This window comes from Perissodus microlepis, chromosome 2, assembly GCF_051167445.1.
Source record: "Perissodus microlepis isolate ML-2025 ecotype Zambia chromosome 2, ASM5116744v1, whole genome shotgun sequence".
In the NCBI taxonomy this organism is placed as follows: Eukaryota; Metazoa; Chordata; class Actinopteri; order Cichliformes; family Cichlidae; genus Perissodus; species Perissodus microlepis.
In genome coordinates this window covers 28,331,342-28,355,113 of record NC_140462.1, presented here as the reverse complement: position 1 = coordinate 28,355,113, position 23,772 = coordinate 28,331,342, and the positions used below count along the sequence as shown (strand labels likewise).

At 38.4% G+C, this 23,772-nt stretch overlaps 1 protein-coding gene and 1 long non-coding RNA gene across 2 annotated transcripts; one reads left to right on the top strand and one right to left on the bottom strand.

The window, feature by feature from the left end:
- Window positions 1–393: 393 nt before the first annotated feature.
- tmem33 (transmembrane protein 33) lies at window positions 394–5,245 on the bottom strand. Its single transcript, XM_084954384.1, has 8 exons — window positions 5,142–5,245; window positions 3,957–4,024; window positions 3,147–3,241; window positions 2,848–3,035; window positions 2,431–2,498; window positions 1,960–2,093; window positions 1,648–1,731; window positions 394–1,437 (listed from the first exon to the last, which is right to left on the bottom strand). Exons 2-8 carry the CDS (start codon window positions 4,002–4,004, stop codon window positions 1,308–1,310), a joined length of 747 nt encoding a protein of 248 aa, XP_084810510.1. The 5' UTR covers window positions 4,005–4,024; window positions 5,142–5,245; the 3' UTR covers window positions 394–1,307.
- Window positions 5,246–6,199: 954 nt separating this feature from the next.
- LOC146392853 (uncharacterized) lies at window positions 6,200–17,779 on the top strand. The gene is made up of 2 exons (XR_014802822.1): window positions 6,200–6,771; window positions 16,632–17,779. It is a non-coding gene; the product is annotated as an uncharacterized LOC146392853 (long non-coding RNA).
- Window positions 17,780–23,772: the final 5,993 nt, after the last annotated feature.

Sequence of the window (23,772 nt, the reverse complement as noted above, 5' to 3'; positions counted from 1 at the left end):
AAAATCAATGAACTCTTATTTAAAATGATACATAAATATCACACATCGTTTTTTGCAAATATATCCCAGATAAATGGCGTGCAGTGTGTCTATAAGATGTATTTGATATGTACATGTAAAATTGTTTTTAGGTTTAATTGGAAACCACTTAAAAACAATGTACTCATAGGGTCTGAACAATTATTCACTAACTCACATTTCTCTAGTGAGAAACAATATAGTTACACTGAAATTATCTGTGATAATAATAATACTTTTATATTAGACCTATGCTTTGAATAACAATTAAAAACAGGCATAAATAAATCCTTATTAGGATTTGTTCATATTGAAGTCAACTATTATAATGCAAGAAATTATTGGTACCAAACCCAATTAGCATTCAACACTATGTTTGTTTAGGAGATAACTTTATTCTCATTATAAAAATGTGGTTTGTCTGTAGGCAAGTAAACACAATTAACATGGCAGGGAAAGAAAAACATACCAGGGCATGCATTAAGCAAGAAACCTATAGCCTAATAAAAAATGAATGACTCAAAATCAAAACAGCTTTTAAACTGAGAAATGAGGTCAGGGTGCATTCATAAGCATGGCATGCTTTCTGCAAGTTATTCCATTTGTGAATCATACAGCAGAACATCTGGTACCTTAAAATATCCTATAAAATACAGCAGATTATTTTCTCAGTTTAACATCCATTTTGACATCATAGCTACATAAGATTTTGCATGTTGCTGAAATGTGAGTCAATGGCATTGATAGAATACATTTAATATTTAGGCTTTTAGACACATAAGAGCATTGGATGCTTTACAAATCAGACATAGTTGGAAACTGAAAAAGTACAATATGATTATTTAAAGAAATGATCATAATCCATTGTTTATAAACACATGTTCATTAATTTACTAATCTGAGAATGTTAATGTTTCATTATATAATAAGTGATTTTAATGAATAAATAAGACATGAAAGGAAAGAATGATAACAGCCGATAAACAGGGAACCCAGCTGATGTCAAGCTAATGTGCTCAGCCCATCGAAGGTAACAGAACAGGATGTCCACCGCTTCAATGAGGTCACATTAAAAGGATGGAAAAGCAAATATCAGCATTAGCCTTCAGTGCATTACTGGCTGGTCTTCAGCTGCACTCAGATACACAAAAATTGGAGCACAGACTGTAAAGTTGACATTCAAAAAAAACGGTTCCTTCCATTGATGGCAAAGTCTTTCCCCATCGAAGTTAAGTCACATCGTACATCTTACTGAAAAACAAAACATGAGGAAAACAAATTTAGTGTAATCAAACCCCCGTGGGGGCGAGGCGGCTGATAAAGGCGATACTGCTGAGGCACATCCTCCTGAAGAAGGCAGGGCAGGCAGGCTTCATGATGAAATGCTCCAAAAGAATTCGCAGCTCGGTGAACAAGGTGCTGAGATAGAAAGAAAAGTACTTCACTCGGATTGTATTGAAAGAAAATTTAATCTAATCTTTGTACCTTCTGAATAGCAGGGCATGTCAACTCTAAACAGAAGGGCCATGTCCTGGGTTGAACCCCAGAGCCTCTTGCTGTGAGGCAACAGCGCAAAACACTGAGTCACCATGTTGCTATGTGACAATAACGGATAATTCAAAGTCTTACCGGCAATATGGATTTCTTCTGGATGTGTAGCGCAGAGTGAGGAATCGGTAATAAATGAAAGGCAGCAATAGGCTCCCCTGGCCGCTGTTGACAAAATATTATTGACATGAACATGTGAAAACTGGACACTCTGTATTAAGATTACAAAGAAGGGCTTGCATTTGTTAAGAGAAAACTGATAGATATTTATGAGATTAACACAACAATAACCACAAAACAGTCACTGCAACTAATCAATATTCACATATCTCTAGATTAGGGATGCTTTAATTGGTCTTCAGAAAAAGAAATCGTTGACAGTTGTAAGCATACCTGAACAGCATAAAAATAGTTGCTGGCATCAAGAAGATCTCATTACAGGCAATAAACTTCAGGATATTCTGCTGATTAGTTGTCAGTTTGTCCAGGAGACCCCGGATAAACATCATGCTGTTTGGGCCCATGGTCTTAAAGAAACAGAAATCAGTCACAAAGTGAAATGAAAGCTTTGGCAAATCAACATTTTGAAATGAGCAGTGGGTGCAAGAAGTAAAAGGTAAAGGAAAACACATTAACAATCATTAGCCTCCAGACTTTAAGTCGCTTAATGGTACATTATACGTTCATAGTTCAATTTAACTGTAACAGTTAAGTATAAAGTTCTTTACGGTGTGTGCCTCAGCCTACTCTGCTGCCTCAGACATGGTGGTCTGGCTGGTACTAATATCCCAGCTTGTGGCTAAATAATGTTTAAACTGATTTCACAGTAATTTTCAATAAGTCACTGTGGTGACTCATACTTACATCAAGAACTTTCTTTGTGTAGGTAGTTGCGTGAAGCAAGGAAAAAAGAAAAACTGGAAAGATGCTCACTGGACAAGAAGGTTAAGGTTAAATAACAAAAAAGAACAACTTCCTCCTAAATAATACAATAATAAGGGAGCATGATTCCAACTATGGAAAAACTAAATCTTTTACTGCTAAGACTAATTGATTTGTAATACTGCAGGTCTGTCTCCTATTGAATGTCTCTAAACGAACCCTTTAAGGACTCCTATCAGACTGTCTTTGGAAAAAAACTGCAGCAACAAGTAAATGTCTGTCCAACTATAGCAGTGAAATAGTGTTTCATTATTGTTTAAAACTAAAAAACACACAATGTATGTAGCAATGCTATCATCTCCATTTAATCTTGCAGACTTGCTCACAATGAAAGGATACTTGTAATGGGGTAAGAGTTGACCAGGATGAGAGAGTACAGCAGGTAATGGCAGCTGTCCTCCTGCAGAGCCTGGGCCAAGAAAGCTCTGCTCAGCTGAAAGCGTGGAAGCCTCTGGTGTAAGCGAAGCGCACTGGTGAGGGCATTCGCTAACAACGCTCTCTGATAGAAGTTAGCTGCTGCATAGGGTCTGAAATATACAAGCAGTGACAAAGACTCAAATGCTGATTTTGGCTGGATTACAATTACTTTTAAAGCTAATTGACATTTATAATTAGATGATTTTGCACAGTGAACTCACCCCAAAACTGGTAGAATGAACATTACAGAGCAATAGACAGTGAAGAGTCGTGACAGCCACATTGCAGTTTCCAGCTTGTTGCTCATTAGAAATTGCTGCAGAGACACAAAGATGCTCAACATTAAACCCAACCAATCCCTTGTTCTTGTCTCCATTTTTCTCATATATACTGGTAGTAGATTTACTGACTTTAAACTTACAGTCACGTTCTCTCAGTGGCTAGCATACAAAATTCAGCTAAACTAAAAAGCATCTTAATGTAATCTACAAGTTAATTTTACCGCCTTGCCTTCAAAAGTCAGGGGGCAGCTGCAACTCATCCTGGTCATCCTCATTCAACTGATGTTGCTCAAGTGAATGATTGGTAGCGTATGTCAACCAACTCTTGCAAACAGCACTGAAATACATTCTACACATGCCTACTCTACTTGCCCCCTAAGATAAACACACACGTTTGGGTGTCAAAATTACAGATTTGGGATGAAATCATTCCAATTATATGTAGAAAATAAAACAATCTAGGGCTAAAGCACTCAAATAAATAATACCAATTAAAAAAAGTAAACTGTTCAGTCAAAACTATGCATAGCACATACATTTTGTAAGGGGCTCAAGATATCTTAAATCTTAGCAAAACTGTTCCCAATTTCTTCAAAATATCTGATAAAAGTTCTTGATGAAACAATTAACAGAAAATAAAGCACCATTTTCTTTCTTTTTTTTCTGACCAGGATGTGTACAAGCAGAGTACACCTTTAGACACAATAATACTGGAATATTTGAACTACATAGTTAAAGCAGCCAACCTACCACAGGGCCTAGCTGCGGCGGAGGGTTTTGTTGGTTTGCATCAGCCATCTTTGGGGGTGCTGGTTTCTCTGTTGGGGGAAAAAAATTCAAGTTTAGAAGTAACCCTAACTGTTTTTACATGCTCATTGAAATTTCAGGTCACCTGTGATTAAATGGACAATCGATAATATTGTCTAGCAATTACATGTGATCACACGATCACAACAGTGTGACATGAGTACAAGTGATGAAAATATCATCCCTTCCTCAATGGTGATTTTCACTCTCTGGCTTGAGTTTCATCAGCTTCCTGAACAAAATATATGTCAATATAAAACCATTGACAAACTGTATCACCAAGAGCTGCTGTAAAACATAAATCTTCCACCAGACATCTGTCAATTATTCTACAGAAATCTCATAAAAATGACTGATTGTAAAGGTAAAATAATTAGTAACATTAATTATTATTGATTCTGAGTTTTTCAAGCTGAAACCACAACTTTTGTGTTTCACTCGGTTAGTTTTTTCCATCCTTTGTTATGTTTAAACTGGCTTCATTTAGATTTTAGTCTGATGAAAAAAACAAAAGAGGCCATTTAAAGGGGCCACCTTTGGCCTTATGAATCTTTCACCATATACTGGTAAATTTTAACTTTCACAAAGGTTCCGGATTCATCTATTAACTGACGCTGGAGATGGACACTTAGATGATCTATTCGCTAAGGTAAAATCGGGACGATTAAAAGGTTAACCTTTGTAAGCACAAACTACATATGAATGGGACACATGGAATGTAACAACGATCATTCCCTCTAAAGGAAAGATATACCGGTAGCTAGCTGGCGGATGTGCTAATTTATGCTGGTAATGACTTGTTAATAACAGACACTATAAGGCCAAATGGTTAAAATATCCAGATACTGCTGTTAAATCCGAGACTGATGACTGCAAATTTATCATAAGGCAGCCCTGTGTGTATTTTATTAAAGCTAACGCTGTTTAGCAGCAGGTGTGTCTAGAATATTCTGTTACCATCGTTACTAGCACGTCAGCTACCGCCTCAGCTAATAGTTGCTACCTAGGTCGTACGTGAATGCTTCCCTGATTGCTTTGTCAACGTTAGGTCGCCCGGCAGTTTAAAGAAGACTTAATTAATAGCTACACCTGACCCTATATATGGCAATAATAAAGCATTCTGCTTACCAGCTCTACAGCGTTGATTTACGTCGCGTGCTAACCGGTTAACGTGACAGGCAGAAGCTTGGCACTCTGGGAACTACTCTAGTAAACGATCAGCTGACCTGACGGGAAGTACGCTATTTCTCGCGATATATCAAAAACTGAATTAATGTACCTAATGAAGCTTTGTTTTATATGTTTATTGAAAATTGTGCTCCTGACAGATACCCTCCATATTAGGCTGTAAGTAATTAAATACTAATACTAATACTACAACTGAACTAATGAAGACTAAACTAAAATTATACATCCAAAGCATTCTAACTGAAGTGAAACGACAAAATCCATTCCGTAAACTCCCCCCAAAATAAACAATACTGAAAGCTCAAACTCGAAATTAAAGAACGGTGAATAATAAAAAAGGATATATAATATAAACAGCTGTAATAAATCAAAAAAAAATTGCGAATTTACCAACTACATAGGTTTCGCACAGAACATGATAACCAAAAACGAAAACATTAAAAGCAGTTTTACTTTAGTGATATGCACAAAATCGAAATATTCAGAGGTGACATGAACATGGAAAGCTAGGAACATAACATGAAGAGAAGGGTAAACCACGAAGCGAAAGATTAGAAGTACTTCAAACGCAGTGTGTATCTTTTAACAATAAAAATAAATAAATAAATAAATATTTAATTTTATTTAATAATTTTCTATTTATTTTTTCTATGAATAGAAAGAGATAATAACTTATTTTTGTTTATTTATTCCCCATAGAGGATACATCTTTATTGTCCATTTTGCTGACAATATGTGGCACAGTCTGGACCAAAGATATGCTATTATAAATGTCATATGTCATGACAAAACAATTAGGAGATGGAAGTCTAACGTTATCTAAAATTAGTAACGATATTGATGATGTTAAAAAGCACCTCTTATGCCCGTTTAAAGGAAAAACTGCGCCTGCGTCAAAGTCAACGCCCATATTATGGTCCTCACAGAGCTCTTTTCAGTGGTATTTATTTATTTTAGCCTTAGCACTGCTCAGAAACGGTACGGCTTGGATTAAAAATTTTAGGTTTACTGGGCTTTTTATTAGACAATAACAATATCGAATTTATTTTTTCCCTTTAACCAATCTCCTTCAGTAATGGTGAACCTTAAATCTACTACCACAAGAGGGCGCAGTCGACCAGAGCATCCTTCTGCTGCAGGTTGGCCTATAGCATGTGCTGAAAATTATTTTAGCTTTAAGTGCACCTTATTTGGTCCCATCATGTTTTAAAATCTTGCATCTGACTACTGCTGTGGCGCATATGTCCGCAGATTATTGGCACGAGTGTCGCAGGATGATGTGTTTGCTGCAGATGCCATTTGAAAATATAGGCAGTGTAAGCACTGTAGAATCTAATTATTTCTTTGCAAAACCTAATTAGGCATTAAAAAAGGTTAACGCCAGCGCCTGAAACGTTTTTGTTTAATAATCCCATTACTGACGGCTCATCATGTATAAAATGGTGCAGGAGGACACTAAGTTTCCACTTGTTAAAGGGAATCTCTGAGAAATAGTCGCAGATTTTTGACACTATCTGCGATTGGAAATTAGGGCTTGTAATTAAACTGCGGAGACTCAGCACAGCACAGAGTAAGTAAGGCTGCAGCGCCCTGCCTTGCATGCATTTTCTATGTTTAATTGATGATTCTGCCTGCCTGCTTCAAAACGTTATTACTATTTTATCTTTTTTCTTCTTCTTTGGGCATGACAGAACTCTCCGAACGATAGCGTACACTGAGACTAGACCTTGATGATTTTTTTTAGGTGTCAGCTCCTCTCGGACCATTACCAGTCACTAGAGAGCTCAAGGTGAGAATTTAAATGAGAGAACATTATGTGGCCAACTTTTAATTTGGCCGAGCTCCCACGGAAGAATGGAGCGGGTATTTGATAAGTTTCGCAGAGAAATATGTCACAAAAATTATAATGTCGAAGTTTTTGCAGAAATGTGGGACTACGGGGACGTTAATGATACCAGTATAAGTCCCGCATTGCTGCTGGGTGGATGAGAACCAGCTGAGGAAGCTTTCTAAAGGTGAAGGTTATTGAAATCTCAACGTTATCGTTTGAAAGCAAATGGGACAAATATATTATAGGGCAATATCATTACTGTTTTATATTTATCACGATTTTGGCTTTTAGAAAGCCAGACTGCCTTTAAACATTTTAAGAAACCCCTTGAGATCAAACACCAGCACCAACAAACTCGCAGTTTCGAATAATTTACTCGATTTTTTCCTCTTCTGTGGGTCGAGTTATGTGGGTTAGGAGCCCCGAGCTTAAAATATGACACGATTTTTTCCCCTAAAAAGTAAGAAAAAAATATAATAGAACACAAACAGCGTAAGTCTGCGTTTAAATAAAATAAAGTAAAATAAAATCTAAAATAAACAATCCGGAAGCCAGCCAAAGTAATGATAAGCTTTGAAATTGTCTTGCCTTCATAATGTGGGGCCCTTCAATCTGTTTTTTCAATTTTTTTCTTTTTCTTTTTCTTTTTTAAACTGTACTAATATTTCGATTTTTAAGTGTTATTATGGTTATTTATCGTCCGAGGACACGTACGACTATCAGTAACAGGGAAAACGATGCAAGTATTATACTTACAGAAATTGACTTCAGCAGAACAATATCTATTGTCTTTGATCTAAAGAAACACCCTTTTACGCATTACGCACTCACTTTATTCCGCTTTTAATCTTTTCCTTCAAAGCGTCTTCAACAGTTTTCGAGAGAAAAAAGGAGGGAAAAAAGAAAGGAGTGTGAGTGACAGACCAAAGCGAAAAGCTTCTTAAAGAAATAAACAGTCGTGTATGCTTAAAGGAATGCGCTTGTAATGGCTCCATCTTAGTCTCTGAATCTATTCGGACAAAACAAACAGGGCGTGGAAGGGGATGAAAATCGGGACAAGCGAGGAAGAAGATGTTAAGAGAGAGTTGGTTTGATAGGGAGGAAAAGAAGGACACGGTGAATTTCCCTCAGACTGGTTAAAAGAACAATAAAACGAGTTATCAACAGACTCTGGCCTTTTTTCTCAAAGAATGCGTTTCAAGCTTATTTCACGATGACTGCAGTGATTAATGGTGGGTGTGAAACCTCTAGACGAACTGATGAGGCCGAATGATATCTTTATATCTTCAGGTTTAAAAAGTGAAGTTGTACAATTTATACAAATGAATAATATGTTTTTGCTTAATTTTTATCCAATCACGCGTTGGAAAAACATTTGAACTGCTTTAAAACTCCCAAAGAAAGCCGGAATACCAGATCTCCCCCAAGGCTAAAGGAAAGACTCACAAATATTTACATACCCGTTTACCTGCAGTAACTTGTCAGTTATTTAAGTTATTTATTTTAGTTTGCTGTGCCTGTTTTCACTTCTGTCAGCTGGTTAAAATATACTTTGTTCTCTTGACAGATTTTATTTGGATTAGGGTTCTCTTACAATCTTAATATTTTTTTTCACAAAAGATATAAAACAGCACACTAAAATGTTTTTGATTAAATATTTTAGGTTATACAAATTATCCCTTAATTTTATTAGAACATGCACAATTTTCAAAAGATATCCTGCAAGTGGTCATCTTACACATGATTGCTTTAGCAGGCTGCTATTATATAAGGCAAAATGACAAAAACAGCATGTTGACTCCTGATATTGGACCATCTTGTTGGAGATTTAGACCTGGAATATTTATTTGAGCTAAACACTTTTGGAGGAGATGTGATCTACTATTTAACAGACAAGTGGCTCCAGTTGTATCACATTTTTGTCTGTTGTTTACATGTAGTGTGTTTTCTTCATTACATTTGTAACGGCCCTCAGTTTTTGATGGCCATTACTGTCTGCTGCTGTACGTGTTTACACACTAAAAACTGTTTTATCACATTTTGCAAAATCTCTGAAATCTTTTTTCATGCCAGCCTTTTTTATGCAAGTGCTCAGAAATAAAACCTTCCCTGACATGTTGGCTTTGATTGACATAATGATCACAGAACACTTAAGGCAAATGAAAATGAACTTGTTTGGAAGGTAAAACGTTAAATAGATTTATATTCCTGTAACAGGGGAGATGTGCACAATCATACTGTATTGTGTAGCCATTTTAAATGTATTATGTGAGACCTTATTTATTTTTAAAGTCTAACGTACATCTATCGATATTATAGCTCACATTATATGAAATTAGAGCAATTTACATAGATGCACATAGGTCTGGTTTTTGTCTTTCTTTTTGATCAGTGTATATTATTTACTGATCAGTCAGAGTATCTGGTGTCCACGCTTAGCACTGAGCCAAAATCTATTGAGATAAAAAGCAAAAAGGGATCTACCAGAAAGCTGACTTTTCCCCTTTTTTTGGAAGTAAAGCCATGTTTCTTTGTGGCTTGAATGGGGGTTCTATAATGGAACTGATGGCATCAGGATTGTCACCACAAATGGTCTGGGCGTTCTGCAAGGCTGTTTGACAGAACCTATTATGTCATTGGTCACGTCCCTCCACTCCTTGCTCGCTTGGTTTTGAATGGGAGTGAATTAATCAAATGGTTTGAGAGAGATCAGCCAACTTAATGCACTTTGTGTCAAGGTCTGCAGTGATCTGGGACCTCAGCCCCCTTCTACCTGGACTTCCTGCATCTGAACATATCCATGCATGGACTGTAACCTAGCTGAATCAAATTTCTAAAGGGACATTTATTATGCCACAAAAACTGAATTGTCTCTGCCCTTTTTTTTCCCCAAGAGACTTTTTATAATACAGCATGAGTTGCCATTTCATCATTTCTGTAGGTACTTATTAGGTGTTAAATATACTGGTATTGAAAGTAGCTATGTGTCTATGGCACCATTTTTTAAAAATGTTATTTATGTAACAGGCTAAATCATATATTTGCGATGCTATTGGACTGTATGAGTCTGGAGTGGAAGACAATTTAAACAGCACATGGCTATTTTTTTTATGTATTTTCTAACAAATCAGCCTGTTTACTATTTACTATTTTGAAGTTTAGTTTATTTAAGATCTCGATGAATTTACTGCTAATAATAACCCCTAAAACAGAATTTATAACTAGATTCTGTTGAGGGGTGTTGTGACTGCTCACTTAATGACCACAGCAATCGAGGACTGTGACACCAATCAGATTATTTCTTCATATTGGATTTACTTAATTTCCATGGAAATTCACTCCTAGAGTCTCTTGAAGTTTATCAGATTCCACCCGGACAACAAGCAGTAAAGCCTTTAAAAGAGGATCTGTTGGCTTTAGAAATACATATATTTTTTAATCAAAACTCAGCCACCATCGTATTTGTTTTCCAGGAGTGTAAAATGGTCCAGAGTCGAGCGCCGTAACATTATTGCTTTATCAAACACAATCAAAATGCGAATTAATCAAAGCACTCTGCGCTAGAGCACCTATGCATGAGCATTGTTTGGTTGTAATGGATGGCTTTAAAATTTGACGTTATTATTTCCCGTCATTTCTGGAAACAAATTGAACATTTATTGCATATATATTAAAAATTATACAGTCGTCAAGAGAAGCTGATGTCTCTTTTATTGAGGCGCACCAAGAGGTGAGGTCTCACCGGATCAATTTCCCTGTCTTGTTACTCCCGCAAGAGGATGTTTGGAAAATGCCTGCACCGCTAAATTGATTCAGAAACGAATTCATAACTTGAGGCGTTTAAGCAATTTTGTGGCGCCCAGTTTTTATCCCCAATCTTTTCTTTTATTTCGTGTTTTGATTGCTTTAAGCACCCAAACAAAGTTTTATACCATTCAGTTTCTCGTGGAAACAGGTTTATTGTCAGTTCTGCGGCCTTTTGTCCACGTTTGCCTATTTTTCATTCTTTACAAAAAAATGCATTTAATACACTGGGTTTTGGGTGGCTTCGCAAACATAGCCATTAAGCAGTCACAATGCTTTTATTGTGCACTTGATCTCAAAATAGAGGCTGGTCTGACTCCAGGATCCAGACAAACCTATGGAAAAGGCCTTGTCTTTGTCTGCCTGTACGGAGATGAATGGCCCGTGTCAACCAGATGATTAGTTTGCACTATTAAATTGTCAAAAAGGAAGGATTTTTCCCTAATAGTGCCTTTTCGTGAAGAATTATGGAATTCAGAGTTGTTTGCGACTGCCGGGGAACTTGCAGGGCTTTGCAGGGGCGAGGGCGAAGGTCAGACAGAGTTCTCAGCGCTGCGTCCAGTGTAGCACAGCAGTCAGAAGGGAAGTGGAGACAAATGTAAGCTTATTTCCTACACCATGGGAAGATTAATACCTATTGTTCGATTGACCGATATCCTTGCAGTGACATATGATTCAACAAACTGAGGTGGGTTTATCTTAACGCGCGATAAGTCACCCATTTCTTAAAACTTAGTGTGTAATTGCGCACCAACAACTCGGCACAAATGATCAGCAAATCGTCTAAGAACACTCATATAACTTAAATTGGAATTATTTGTTCAAATTTAAAATAACGAAGCTGCTGCATAATATCAAACGCACAAAATGTGCACTCTTGCGCCAGATCTGTCGCTGCACATTGGCTGTCTTTCTGCACGCCCTGACAGTTCTGCTCCAGCCAGGAAACCCCCTTCCATCCCGCTCAACCTCTATTCTAGTGCCAACGTTTTGTGTTAAATGTTAACAACTTGGCCTGATTCATTTAATCGCCAACAAATCTGTGTTGACTCTAACACTCGCCTCCATTGTGCCCATTATGCGCCTGCCCTCACTTGAAGATTTATGTATTTTTGATATTAAATTCCTTCTGTCATCAAGACTGCTCTCTTGTTGACTTTTCTTGACCTGTCGACCTCGTTCCCCAAACTTTCCCATATTTAACGCGGGACCCGCAGCCTCCTCCCCACCAACTTCTTCTGCTCTGCCATAGCTGAATGCTCAGTGGCTCCTTTTGTTGGCATGTGCTGTTTGCACTGTTCTTGAACTTCAGTGCGCTGCCCTGTCCTCATCCTGTACTTTGAACTCTGCAGTAAAATCTTCCGTCGAAATAAAAACACGCATTGTTCGCAAACAGATGGAGTCAGTCCCTTAAATGTTGCACACTCTTTAATTTGCTATAAAACAGAGTGATGACGGACTGTCCAAGCATCATAATTTGGCCGATGTGACGGATTATTATCTGATCCTTGATGCTCACTATCCACGCAGTCTTGGCTGGATTTGTGTGCTCCATCCACATCATCCAAACTGCATTCATCCTCTGTTGAATCAGAGTGACGGATGCCCGTACCTTTGCCATATATGACGTCCATGTCGTTTATACAAGCCTCCCTCTGGCTGCCCAGCTTGCTAATTAGTTAAACAAACGTTCATACTAATGATCCCACTGGCCTGGTGAGCTTCGGGGTTTTTGTTCGCCTACTTTCCCCCAACTTCTCCCGCTGGAAACTTGGCCCTGCTGACCCGAGCTATCACGAAGCTGTGTAGATGGCTGGACCGCCCTGTCCGGAGTCCAACCCCCACAGAGGGCAAAGGGCAGCGTCCAAGGCCCGGGAATGTCACCACCAGCTGCTTGCGGTGACACCATTTACAAAGGGGGCTTGGTGAGCAATCCTTCTATGGGTTGTCAGTGTTGTGACAGTGCTGTTCTGACATTTATTTACTTGTAGGATCAAACTGACGGTTTGGCTTAAGCAAAGAGCCAAGTTGTACATTGGTTCAAAGGTAAAGAAAGCATCTGCTAATGCTTTATAAATTAGTTATATTCCACTAATAATGAGATGCTGGCAGTTGGCAGGTGATGAAAACTACCTGACTGGGGAGAACAGTCTGTAGATAATCTGTATTAATTACTGACTCGTAAAACGTATTAATGCTAATAACCATAGACAAGAACCATACAATTTATCAGTGAAGTATTAATATGTTTAAATAAGGTATCAAATACAGACGTTAACAACCTGGTAGACCCACGCTGTAACTTTTGCCATCGTAATTAAGGGAGGAAAGACCCCAGGTCTAATAGCATTGTGTTTGATAATTTGAAAGTCAGTAGTTAGAAAGCTGCAGCTTTTTTCTTAGTGCAGTAAATAAATAAATAAAAGCGATCTCCAGTCTAACAGCGGTAAGTATCTATTAATTGCTAATAACAGCAACATTTAAACCAGAAAGTGCTTTCGCAGCAATGCAAAATGTTCAACTACGTCATATTTTTGTGTTTATTCATTAGACTGATTAATGAATGTATCGCCTGCCAGAGAAGTGATTAGTTAACAAGATTATTCCGATTAAATATTTAATAATGTTGTCATTCTTCCACCAATATAAACAGTGCCTGGGGTAAACTGCAGCAACGCAAATAGTATTATAGGCAATAAGGCGGCCATAAGCGAAAGGTTTGTGCGTTTATGTGAAAGCTATCCTGGGTTTATGTCCCGCTCTTCCTAAATTCAAACGTTTTTCTTTCTCTGCAGCGCGCCGTGCGGTTAACACTGGGCCCATTACACGTTGTCATTTGTGGCTCTTGGTGTTATTTGGACAATGTTTGGCCATTTACCCAGCCTGTGTCTGCGCGCTCCAAGGAGGTCTCGACAGAAATTGATACTAATTGCAGGGACTGTACACTGCTGGCTAGTGGAGCGCCTGCAGGCAGTTGGAGGACCTGCTTGTCACCGCCTAATTGACAAGGGCTTGTCTGTCCTGGGAGCAGCTGGTCCTAAGCACTGGCGCACAATCGCAATCTTGACACGGCCTCCACTCGCCTGAAGGAGTTTTGAGGGGAAACGCCGTTAAAGGGAGATTTATTGAATCTCCCTTTGGGTGACGCTGTATTAAGTACGCAATATAGGCTTATATCCACGGGTGCAAAAGGGAGTCACACTCCTGGTATTAATAACAGAAGGTGGCAATTAGGCCAGACAGGTGACATTTCTTGTGACCTTATGAATCACAGCAAACAAGACAAGCGCGGGTAAATAAAGGCTATGTGAAATCGGTTTTAAGGAAAAGTTATTTTACTTTTCGCAGCTACATGACACACAATGAGCCTGTATGCGCAAATCGGATGACTTCAGGGGGATGTGTTGCACCAGCCATTCAGCTGGCTCAGACACAAATAACATCACCCCTCACAGTAAAATAATCAATTCATTATTCTGGCCTGTTTCTATTAGACCATGTCTTTATAGCTGAATGCATCAGGAGGAAAAAGCCAAGCAAGTATTGTTTTCGTCTGCAAGTGGAAAAAGGTTTTCCTGCACTTTCCCACTGCCTGTAAAGAAATGCTGCTTTTCTGGGCCTTTTGAACTGAAAATCGTGATTTTTCCCCTGGTGTTCTCCGGACGCGCTCCTTTCTTTCTGCGGAACAATGACAACACTGGAGCACCCCGCCGGTGCGCCACAGTTGGGGATCTCCATGATTGTTTTGGACATCTTTGGATTTCATCAATCAAAATGACTGCAGTTTTCCATAAAAATGCTGAATTTGGTCCTGGAACCGAGCGGGCAAGGTAGAAAATACGAAGCTGTCCTTCTCGATGATAAATGGCCATCCTTTGATTGAGCAAATAGAGAAATACGTGCCATAGTACTGAGAAACAGGCGAAGATTGTGAGGCGAGGACTCAGATCATGCCAGAAATGAATCACCACAAATCATTAGGCTATAAAAGCGACTGCATTTTCCCAAACCCTGGAAATCTGTAAGGCTTAAGAGCAGGCTAGATCTTAACTGATCCACACTTACGTAAAACTTAAGTAGCTTAATGGCCACTATTACCAGAACGATAAGTATTACGCACGCTTAAGAAAAATGTTAAAACTCTTTTTACACTAGTGCCATGAAGGTTATTTTTCAACTACTCAAGCCGAAACAGTGAGTGACAGACAGACATTAAGTTTACCAACGGGTGCCATATCATACCGATAATATTGGTCTTTATTTTACCAGGTTAAGTGTAACAAATGACACGCGTGCTCATAAACTTAAAGGAGGCTTTGGCCTGGAACTATAGGGAGCTCCACTATCCCTGCCCGCCCCCCCATCCAATAAACCTCTATTAACATGGAAATGTCACATCCCATTGACTAAAACTCAATTATGTGCAGACTTGCAGCATCTTTAGAGTGGACTAAAACTTTTAATTTCCCCAAAAAGCCGTTTTGATTTAATGGCCATTCAGAAGCCCATGAAGGTGTTCTATCTAAATGGCCTTAATGCCGCGGCTAATTATCCAGTATTGACATATTGTCCCGCCTCAGGTCAACGGGTCAGCAGTTGGAGATTAATGACACCGGAAGGAGGTTGTAGGAAGAGGTAACAAGGAAACCTGACTGTAATTTTTTATATTGCAATATAATACTTAAGATTTTGTTCACTTCAATGTTTTCGGCTATAACAGGCCGTGTAATGTTACTCAGACATTGTTGGGGTGGTTTTTACCTTCGTGTTTACTGCTCATATAAAATCCCATCAATGGCCCTCTTAGATTATTTATTATTCAAATGAGAATTTATAGTTTCTACTTTATAAGTAGCGACTTTCGGTTTAGGTTTGTATCTTTCTTTTTGCTTTTATCACCACGGTTATATTTCTGTTTTCATATAGCGTATTTTCTTTTAATGATTTTAGGCTAGTAGTGCATTCTTGTAAGGACTCTTCCCCTCCCTCATTCCCTCTAAAAGATACAACAGAACTGACTGGCTTGTCGAGCTTGAAGAATTGTTTAATTTCAGAGCCCCGGCGTTTCCTGAGGTGAGGTCTGCATTGGCTGCTAATAGAGATCTAATTGATGGGCCGAGTCCCGTTTCCGTGCTCTCTCTCCCTTTATTGCGCCCCGGCGTCTGCTGTAAAATAGGTCTGTAATCAGATTCCGCCTATTCCTCCTGGAGCAGGATGAAAGCTCAGGGCTGCGGAGAGAAAGAGATGGGGCAAAAAAAGAAAGAACAGGGGGGAAAAAAAATCGTTATTAAAAAAGTTAAGCCTTGAGTAGAATTTCAACATACTGTTGAGGCTTGATGAAAAAGAGGAAAGTCGGCTTTAACATACAAATTGCCTGACTTTTCTTTAAATAAACCCACATTATTACTATAGAAGCCTCCAGTGCAGCTGCAGCACTCATTAGTGATTTTTTTTTTAATCTGTCAGAATAGCCTTTTTCTCCTTTGGGATTTATAGGTTTGCAATATTTTTTAATACTGAAATCTTACAAGATTAATATAGATCTGTCATAAAAGGCTTTGATATTGCTGACAAATGTGCCTTCTATAATTATTATTTTAACATAGTTATATGTGCTTTCATGACTCGCACTCTTAGTTCATGATCTAATCAAATATCACACAGTCCACTGTTGTCATTCACCCAGAAGGTACAGAAGATGTCAATCAAATCAGACTGGCAGCAACAGAAACACACTGATTCTCTATTTTTTATTTTTTTGCCATCTCCTCTGCTTCTCTTTCCATCTCCTATAGAGCTTCCTGGAAGGCTGTGATTGGCCGTCTGTCTGGGCAGTGATAGCAGCCCTGGAGCCGAGGATGATTGATGATGGCGAGGGCAAGGCCGAGCGCTAGCAGCATAAAGCCCCATAGATGCCTCAATAAAGAGCCTGGCTAGTGGAGAGCCTGGGCCCCGCTCAATAGGGCCCCTCCGCCTCTAAGGACCCACGGCTAGAAGAGTGCATGGAGAGAGGGAGAGGAAGAGAGGGAGAAGGAGAGGTGCTCTGTTGTTGGATAATCTGTTTAGCTATTGAGCCAGCAGCCGTCTGAGGCTGGATAAGTGCAGCGACGGATGTGTGTGGGGTGAAAATAGCAGGGGTTGGCTGGTGGAGTGCTGGAGGGGAGATACAGGGAAAGAGAGAGAGGGAAAAACAGAGCGAGAGATGGATCATCCAGTCTCAGCATGCATAATGGAAAAAAGGGAAGCGGATGAACCAAACTGGAAATGAGATCTGCAGGCTGCTTTTCACACACACATACACGCACACTATAAATGATCAAAAGCCAAAAAAGTTGACCACAAGAAAGTGACTGAAGACTCAAACTGAGTGATCTGACCCCAGTGCTGCCACTCTGGTGGCCATTATTCAGCCTACAGATGCATAACTGTGGTGACCTTTGCTTCAGCAAATCAATGAGACCCTGCTAGGTTGGATTCCTTCGGTGCTGCGTCCACTGCTGTGGCCCCATGCAGCCCTGTTGCAACCCCTAGTTCACAGCAACTCTGAAAAGCACAATTAGGCAATAATCTGCTCCTACCAAGCCAGCTTTCAGCGACTCCAGCATGGCTACACGATGTCCTGCAGACCCTCCTGGCTGGAGTTGAGAGAATGGACTGTTGGCCTGATGACTGTTGGCCTGATGAGGGTCTGGAAAGATCAAAGTTGTAGGGAAACACTTTCCAGAGCTTGGGCTAATAAGGACGAATATTAAAAAAAAAGTTTGCTATCAATTTACAAATAAATGAAAGTTTCACAACAGTTGCAGCCTGGTTTGAATGCGCTTCTCCCAAGAATATTTTGCACAGATTTTAACTCATTCAGATCTGCATTTTCTTCAGTTGGATTTGTATTGCATGTTAATGAACATCTTTGTGTTAACGCAAATAAATCTACCAAAGTTTTCACCAACTACATCTGCTCTTTGATTAATCTGCTCTTGCACACCATGTAATAATATTAAAAAATATATATATATTTATAAGCACATATCTCACAAATTTTAGAAAGGAAGTCAAGATTTTATAAGCAAATTGTTTAAATTTAGAGGTTATCTGGCACTGGACATTGAATGGAGGATTCTCACCTGCATGAAGATTCAAGGAAAGGTATAAGGGTTTGTAAGCCATATAAGAACGACATATCCCAGGACATAGTTACCGCTGATGTGTCCTTGCAGCACAGTGACAGGAGGGCATAGCATCGGAGGTCAAAACAATGGAGGTCAAAAATGGAATCACAATAACAGAATAAACACACATCTCCCAAATCTTACTAGTAACCCAGAGCACAAATTTCTCCTGTGAATGAAGGCATTGACTGTGAGGTCAGTTTTTATTGCCTTATGAGGTCAAAACTAATCAAGTTTTTGCTTTCAAGTCTAACGTCCTCAGGCTGTTGAGACCTCAAAGCAGTAGTTGACTGGGAGATTTTAGGTGAACCTAAGCAGAAGATTCAAGTCAACAACATTTTAATAGCAAATTGTAATTTTAGTAGATTAGAGAATGAGGAGGTGTTTTTTGATATGTTATGATAAAACCAATATAAAGAAGGCATAGCTATAACATGCTTTATATTTGTATGTTTGCCATGTAAGATGTACCAAAAGTCCAATAAATAGTCTAAACTTAAGATATTTGCAGTTATATTTATCACCGATCCAACATCAACACTAAATTGGATATCCAAAGTTGTAACAGTCACTGAATTTTTAAGTATTTGATCCTAAGGATAATTTAAAAAAACAGGATAGACAGACTGCAGACATACTGAAACAAAAATCACGCAATTTCCTATTAAAGCTGGAAGCATTAAAGAGAAAACTCCATCTGTAAACTGAGTAGAACAGCCTGAACAAGAAAGAAATGTGATTCATTAAAGTGATTAAAGCCAAAATAGCATCAAAACCTACAGAACCTAACCTCCAGCAGTGGATTAGCAGGTAAAGGTAGAGTCAATGAATGTCAGCCGAAGAGTCAAACAATGAAGAAGGTGCAGGGGCTGTCCTTGAACAATGATGCCTTGCTGCTGACCTGGCCAGAATGCCCACACCCTGAATCAAAGGTGGTAGTCGACTGAGCATTTGAAATGACTGCTAAAGGTGCAAAAAAGTAGATGAGTCTTATAGAAGCACTACAAATACACATTTTCTTACCAAACACTAAAGAAAAAGTTAAGTTTGTCTCTTAGGATATTTCTATTGCAGTGCTGCAATAACCAGGCAAGAACTTTTAAAAGAAGAAAAAAACACTTAACTGGACAAGAATTAACCCTGAGTTAAAATATATTTTAAGAGCACTTTAACAAATTAAAAGTAGACTAGAAAAGAGGTACTTCTGTCAAAAATGGTGACAGACCAGTATAATCCACTCACATAAGGATTGATTTGAAATAAAGGTGAATGTAGAGATGTTCAAAATAAACATAAAGCAACATAATTGTAAATTAGACCTGTACTCAACTTTTGCCGTTTGTTGATTATTAATGTAGTGTATTTAACTAATTCAAAATATATAGAGCACCAATTATATCAGGACACTGAGCATTTTAAATTGTTTAATATTTTAGCAGCATTGCACAGGGTGAAAAAAATTCACAAACCCTCTTAAAGCAGGTTTAGGGCCACACTGTCTGATCAGACAGGACTTCGGGGTTTTTAGATGAACTGTATGAACTCTGGGGACGGACTTACAACAAGGAGAAAAACAAAAACAAAGGAGACAGCAAAGCTAGAAAACACTGGTCAGGTTTCAAGATTCATGTACAAACAACACAGGAAGACAATCACTGGTTTAAAAACAAACAAACGAACTAGGTTTATGAAATAAACAATAATCATAATGACTAATGTTCAGGAGTGTGAAGCTGCTTGGCTTTTCTGTCAACCCCTCTTATCCTCGGCCTGTTATTAGGGTTTTGTAATCTCCTTATGATGTGAATGAATGACTTGTACTATTTACTAATGAACCTAAAACTGCCTAGCTAGCAACAAATTACATCTTATTGCTTTACAGTCAATTAAAGCCATGAGAAAAATCTGTGTGAGCAGTTCAAAAGCAATAGGTTGATGAAAGATAACAATCAAATGTGTCTTTATTGATTTGTGATTAGTGTGGGGGGCTCATTCGTGGGGTATCCATAACTTGATTTTGTCTCATATTTTAATTGCTTAATTGGAGTGATTATTTAGCAATGGGAAACCAATCCACCTGTTCCCCCCTCTGTACACGTGAACGAGTCAACAGTGTTTGAAAGTCATGTTGAAGCATACAGTTACAAGTTCTGCATCACAAATAAAAGCCCCTGCATTCAAATCCTGCTTCTAAACTCCTTTTGCAGTAAATTATTTTTATGTGACATCCATTCATAATTTAATATTTTAGCTGGATGAGGTTAATCTGATTTAAACTAGTTTACCTACTAGCAGTTGGTGTTTTAGTCCAATTTTTAGTCAGATATCTTAAAGGACCAGTAAAAAGGAAAGCCTCAGATGCACCCTTTGTCATAAAAATGCAATATTTGGATAGATTTTTATTTTTATGGTGCGTGTCCAAAATTTGGTCTCAATTGTTCATAGTAATAAAAGCTGAAAAAGACTTTGTCAATATACACTCAAAGCGAAAGCTGGCTGCTGCTGTGCTCTTTTCATATTTGTGGTTGAAATGTTAATGTAGTGGCAGAGAACAATCTTCCAAATTATAACTGAAAGTACATTTAGTTCTTTGTCCTCAAACAATGTCTGGAAAATTATCTGTCAGACTCCAAAGTAAGTGGAGGGCAGTGGAAACTAGCACAAATTCACCTCAGTGGTGCTGGCTGGAGTTTATGGTGTTTTGGGTATAAATCAGGGGGATACATGCAATGTATTCACTGATGCTTGTGTGCTGGAAACAAATTAGAAGGTTTGTTACAATTTCCCACTTTTTCCTGTAACCATTTGGAAACTGATGAGAACAGGTGCTCTAATTTTGAAAGCAAAATGTCTTCTCCTTCTTGCTTCAACGTGAGATGAGTTTAGCTTGTGGGCTAGTATAACACCTGAACTCTTTCACCATGGAGCCATCCTGTTACATTATGTGCAGAATTGGTGCAGGATTCTCTTGCTGAAATAAGAAAATTCATATTGTCTTGATTACTGCATATGTTTCTCCACCATCATGAATGGTGCTTTCAGAGATGTTAAGTTTTCCATACTGTGTACACCCCCATACAATCCCTGGTAATAGTTTTTGAAATGTGAACTCGTAACATGAAGTATAGTCCCCCTTATCTCTGGCTGGGATGTACTCTTTGTCCATGAACTCCAAAACGAATTTCAAATTTTCATTGCCACAGGGCAGTTTTCCACTTCACTCCATCCATGTTGAAGAAGTTCAAGCCTGGAAAGGGCAATGCTATTTCTGGAATCTTCTCAGTATTTTATACGTATATTCTACGCACAGTAGTCTCAATGCATGCTTGATCATCCAAGTAAGTAAATCCAAAAAGTTGACTCTGTTGATATGGATGTTTTTAATGATGGTCACATATTCGGTCACATTCTCTGAGTCTTTTAACGATATTTTATACTTCAGGTGATACAAATCACCTAATTCTTTGCAGGTTTGCCGCTTTTAATAGTCTTTTTTTGGGCCCTGTCCTAATTGTTTTTTAAAAAGTGTTATTGAAGTAAAATTTAAAATGCATATGTATTTTTATTTATATTTTACTCAGCATACCATTTTTTGTTTTTTGTTTTGTTTTTGGAAATGGTTGTACAGCACGGACAAATCCAATATGCGTGCTCTCAGGTGGAGCTATTATCCAGCACTGAATTATTTCATATTGCTGCTGTTGTTGTGTGCATTGTTGGTGGGCAGAGGTTAACAAAAGGCCAAGACAAATCCAAGCCACCGGCGCTGGCCGCATGGGGAAATGTTGGCAAGCGAGCCAGAGAATAATCATAGGCTAATCTGATTTCCAGCTCTGATAATGGAGGCCAGGCTAAATAAGAAAAATTCCAGGCAAATTTGTGCAAATGAAAAAGGATTCCTCCTGACATAATGGTATGGTGCAAGGCAGCCTCTAATGAGCAATAATCTGTCTAAGAGCTTCTCTCTCTCTACTGCCTGGTTTCTCCCTCCATCTTCTATCTCATCCTGTCTCACCTCCTCCCACCTTCCCCCTAGTTCTCCAGCTCTCATCAGCTTTTTCCCTATTCTTGGGAAGGTGCATGTAACAGCTGTGTGACACAGATAAGGAAGAAAGAGGAGGGAGTGAGGCTGTATTTATTGAGAGTATCTCATGAGCATGCCTTTGTAAATGTTCAATAATCCAGGTAAGAATGTATTTGCGGTGGAAAAGTTTCATCCAAATGAACCAAATTAAATTTCTTGGGTATCTCAATATCACATACAAACCAAGAATTTCCTTCATGACAAATATCAAATGTTTATAATTCATTTATTCAACAATACTGGTATTTATTCATATAAAAGTCTGTTGAAAAGGTTCACACAACATATCCATGGCACATGATTTTCTTTTATCGTTTATTTTTATATGTTTATGTCACAGTTTTTGCAGGATATTGCCATGTGTTTGTTCTTCTTACCATTAGGTCACGGAAGTAAGTACCAGCTTTTCAAAACAAAATAAAAACAAAACAAAAAAGGCATCCTCTAGCAACCCAATATGCTGTTTAAATGTTTTAAATGTCTTAAAAACAAGTTTTTTTTGTCTGAAATAGAACATCTTTTTCCCCGATTTAAATAAAGATAAGAGCATTTGTTGGAGTTATTTTACAGAACTTTACACTTCATGCAAAAAATATATGGCTCAAATTTGTTTTACAAAAACAAATGTAGTTTATGGTTCACTTTGTGTCTTAAACATAATGAAGCACAAACATCTCAGTTTAAATGATAAAGAGGTAAAGTTCATGTTAGATGTGAAATGAAGCACAAGATGTGTAAAATCTCATGCAACATTGGGAAATCTACAGTTTGGTAGTTTTAGCCACTGCTGTACTTTGGGGCCAAAGGTTACCTTATATGGATAAAAGGATGGCATGCTAATTGGTGCTAAGTAACAGATTACTAAAGCAGTATAATTTCATTCACCATAAGTTCCAGTTTGAGTAGCAGAGGCCAAACAAATGCTGATTGGGATGGGTTACTGTACATAAAAACTCACCACATTCAGAATTGTTATGAGATATCTGGTTTGCTATGCAGAATAGCCCGTCCATGGAGTTTAGCTTTATTTTTGTGGAAACTATGCATAGAAGTCAAAACTGCTTTTATACTTGGCTGGAAAATATGCTCGTTGCTGTGGTAGAATTGGAGATTTTAACAAAGGTGTCAATGGGGATCAACTTCCTTTTGGAGCTGCCTCAAATGGCACCTAAAGGAACTGCAGTTATTGTCACTTCCACACTTCATTCTTTAGATACAGAGTTTTTCACTTGGTCAGTTCCCATTGGCTGCCATGTTAAATGGGACAACTTGAACTACGGAATTTCGGTGAATGTTCTTCCAGAACCAGCTTAAGGTGTTATGAAGCCTTAAGTTTTTGAACTGGGGTCCTCGCCCCCACCTGTCTGAGCACCACCAGTCAATGCTTGTTCTGCTTGTGCATTCATTTTTTGCTTTTCTCCCTCAGAGGGAAAAATCATTTTTTTGGGGGCATACTTGCAGAAATCTACTTATAAACAGTTACAGTGCATATGAACATGATTTCAGCTCTGACAAAGGCAGTAGAAATGATAAGACCAGTGGTATTAAATTTGCAGACAGCTAACATACTTATAAACATATTTTGTTTAGTCTTGCACGATTGCTAGTGATGTATGACACGCACAGCAAATATACATTTATCCACATGTCTTGTATGACTTTTAAGCACTTTTGGACACCCCC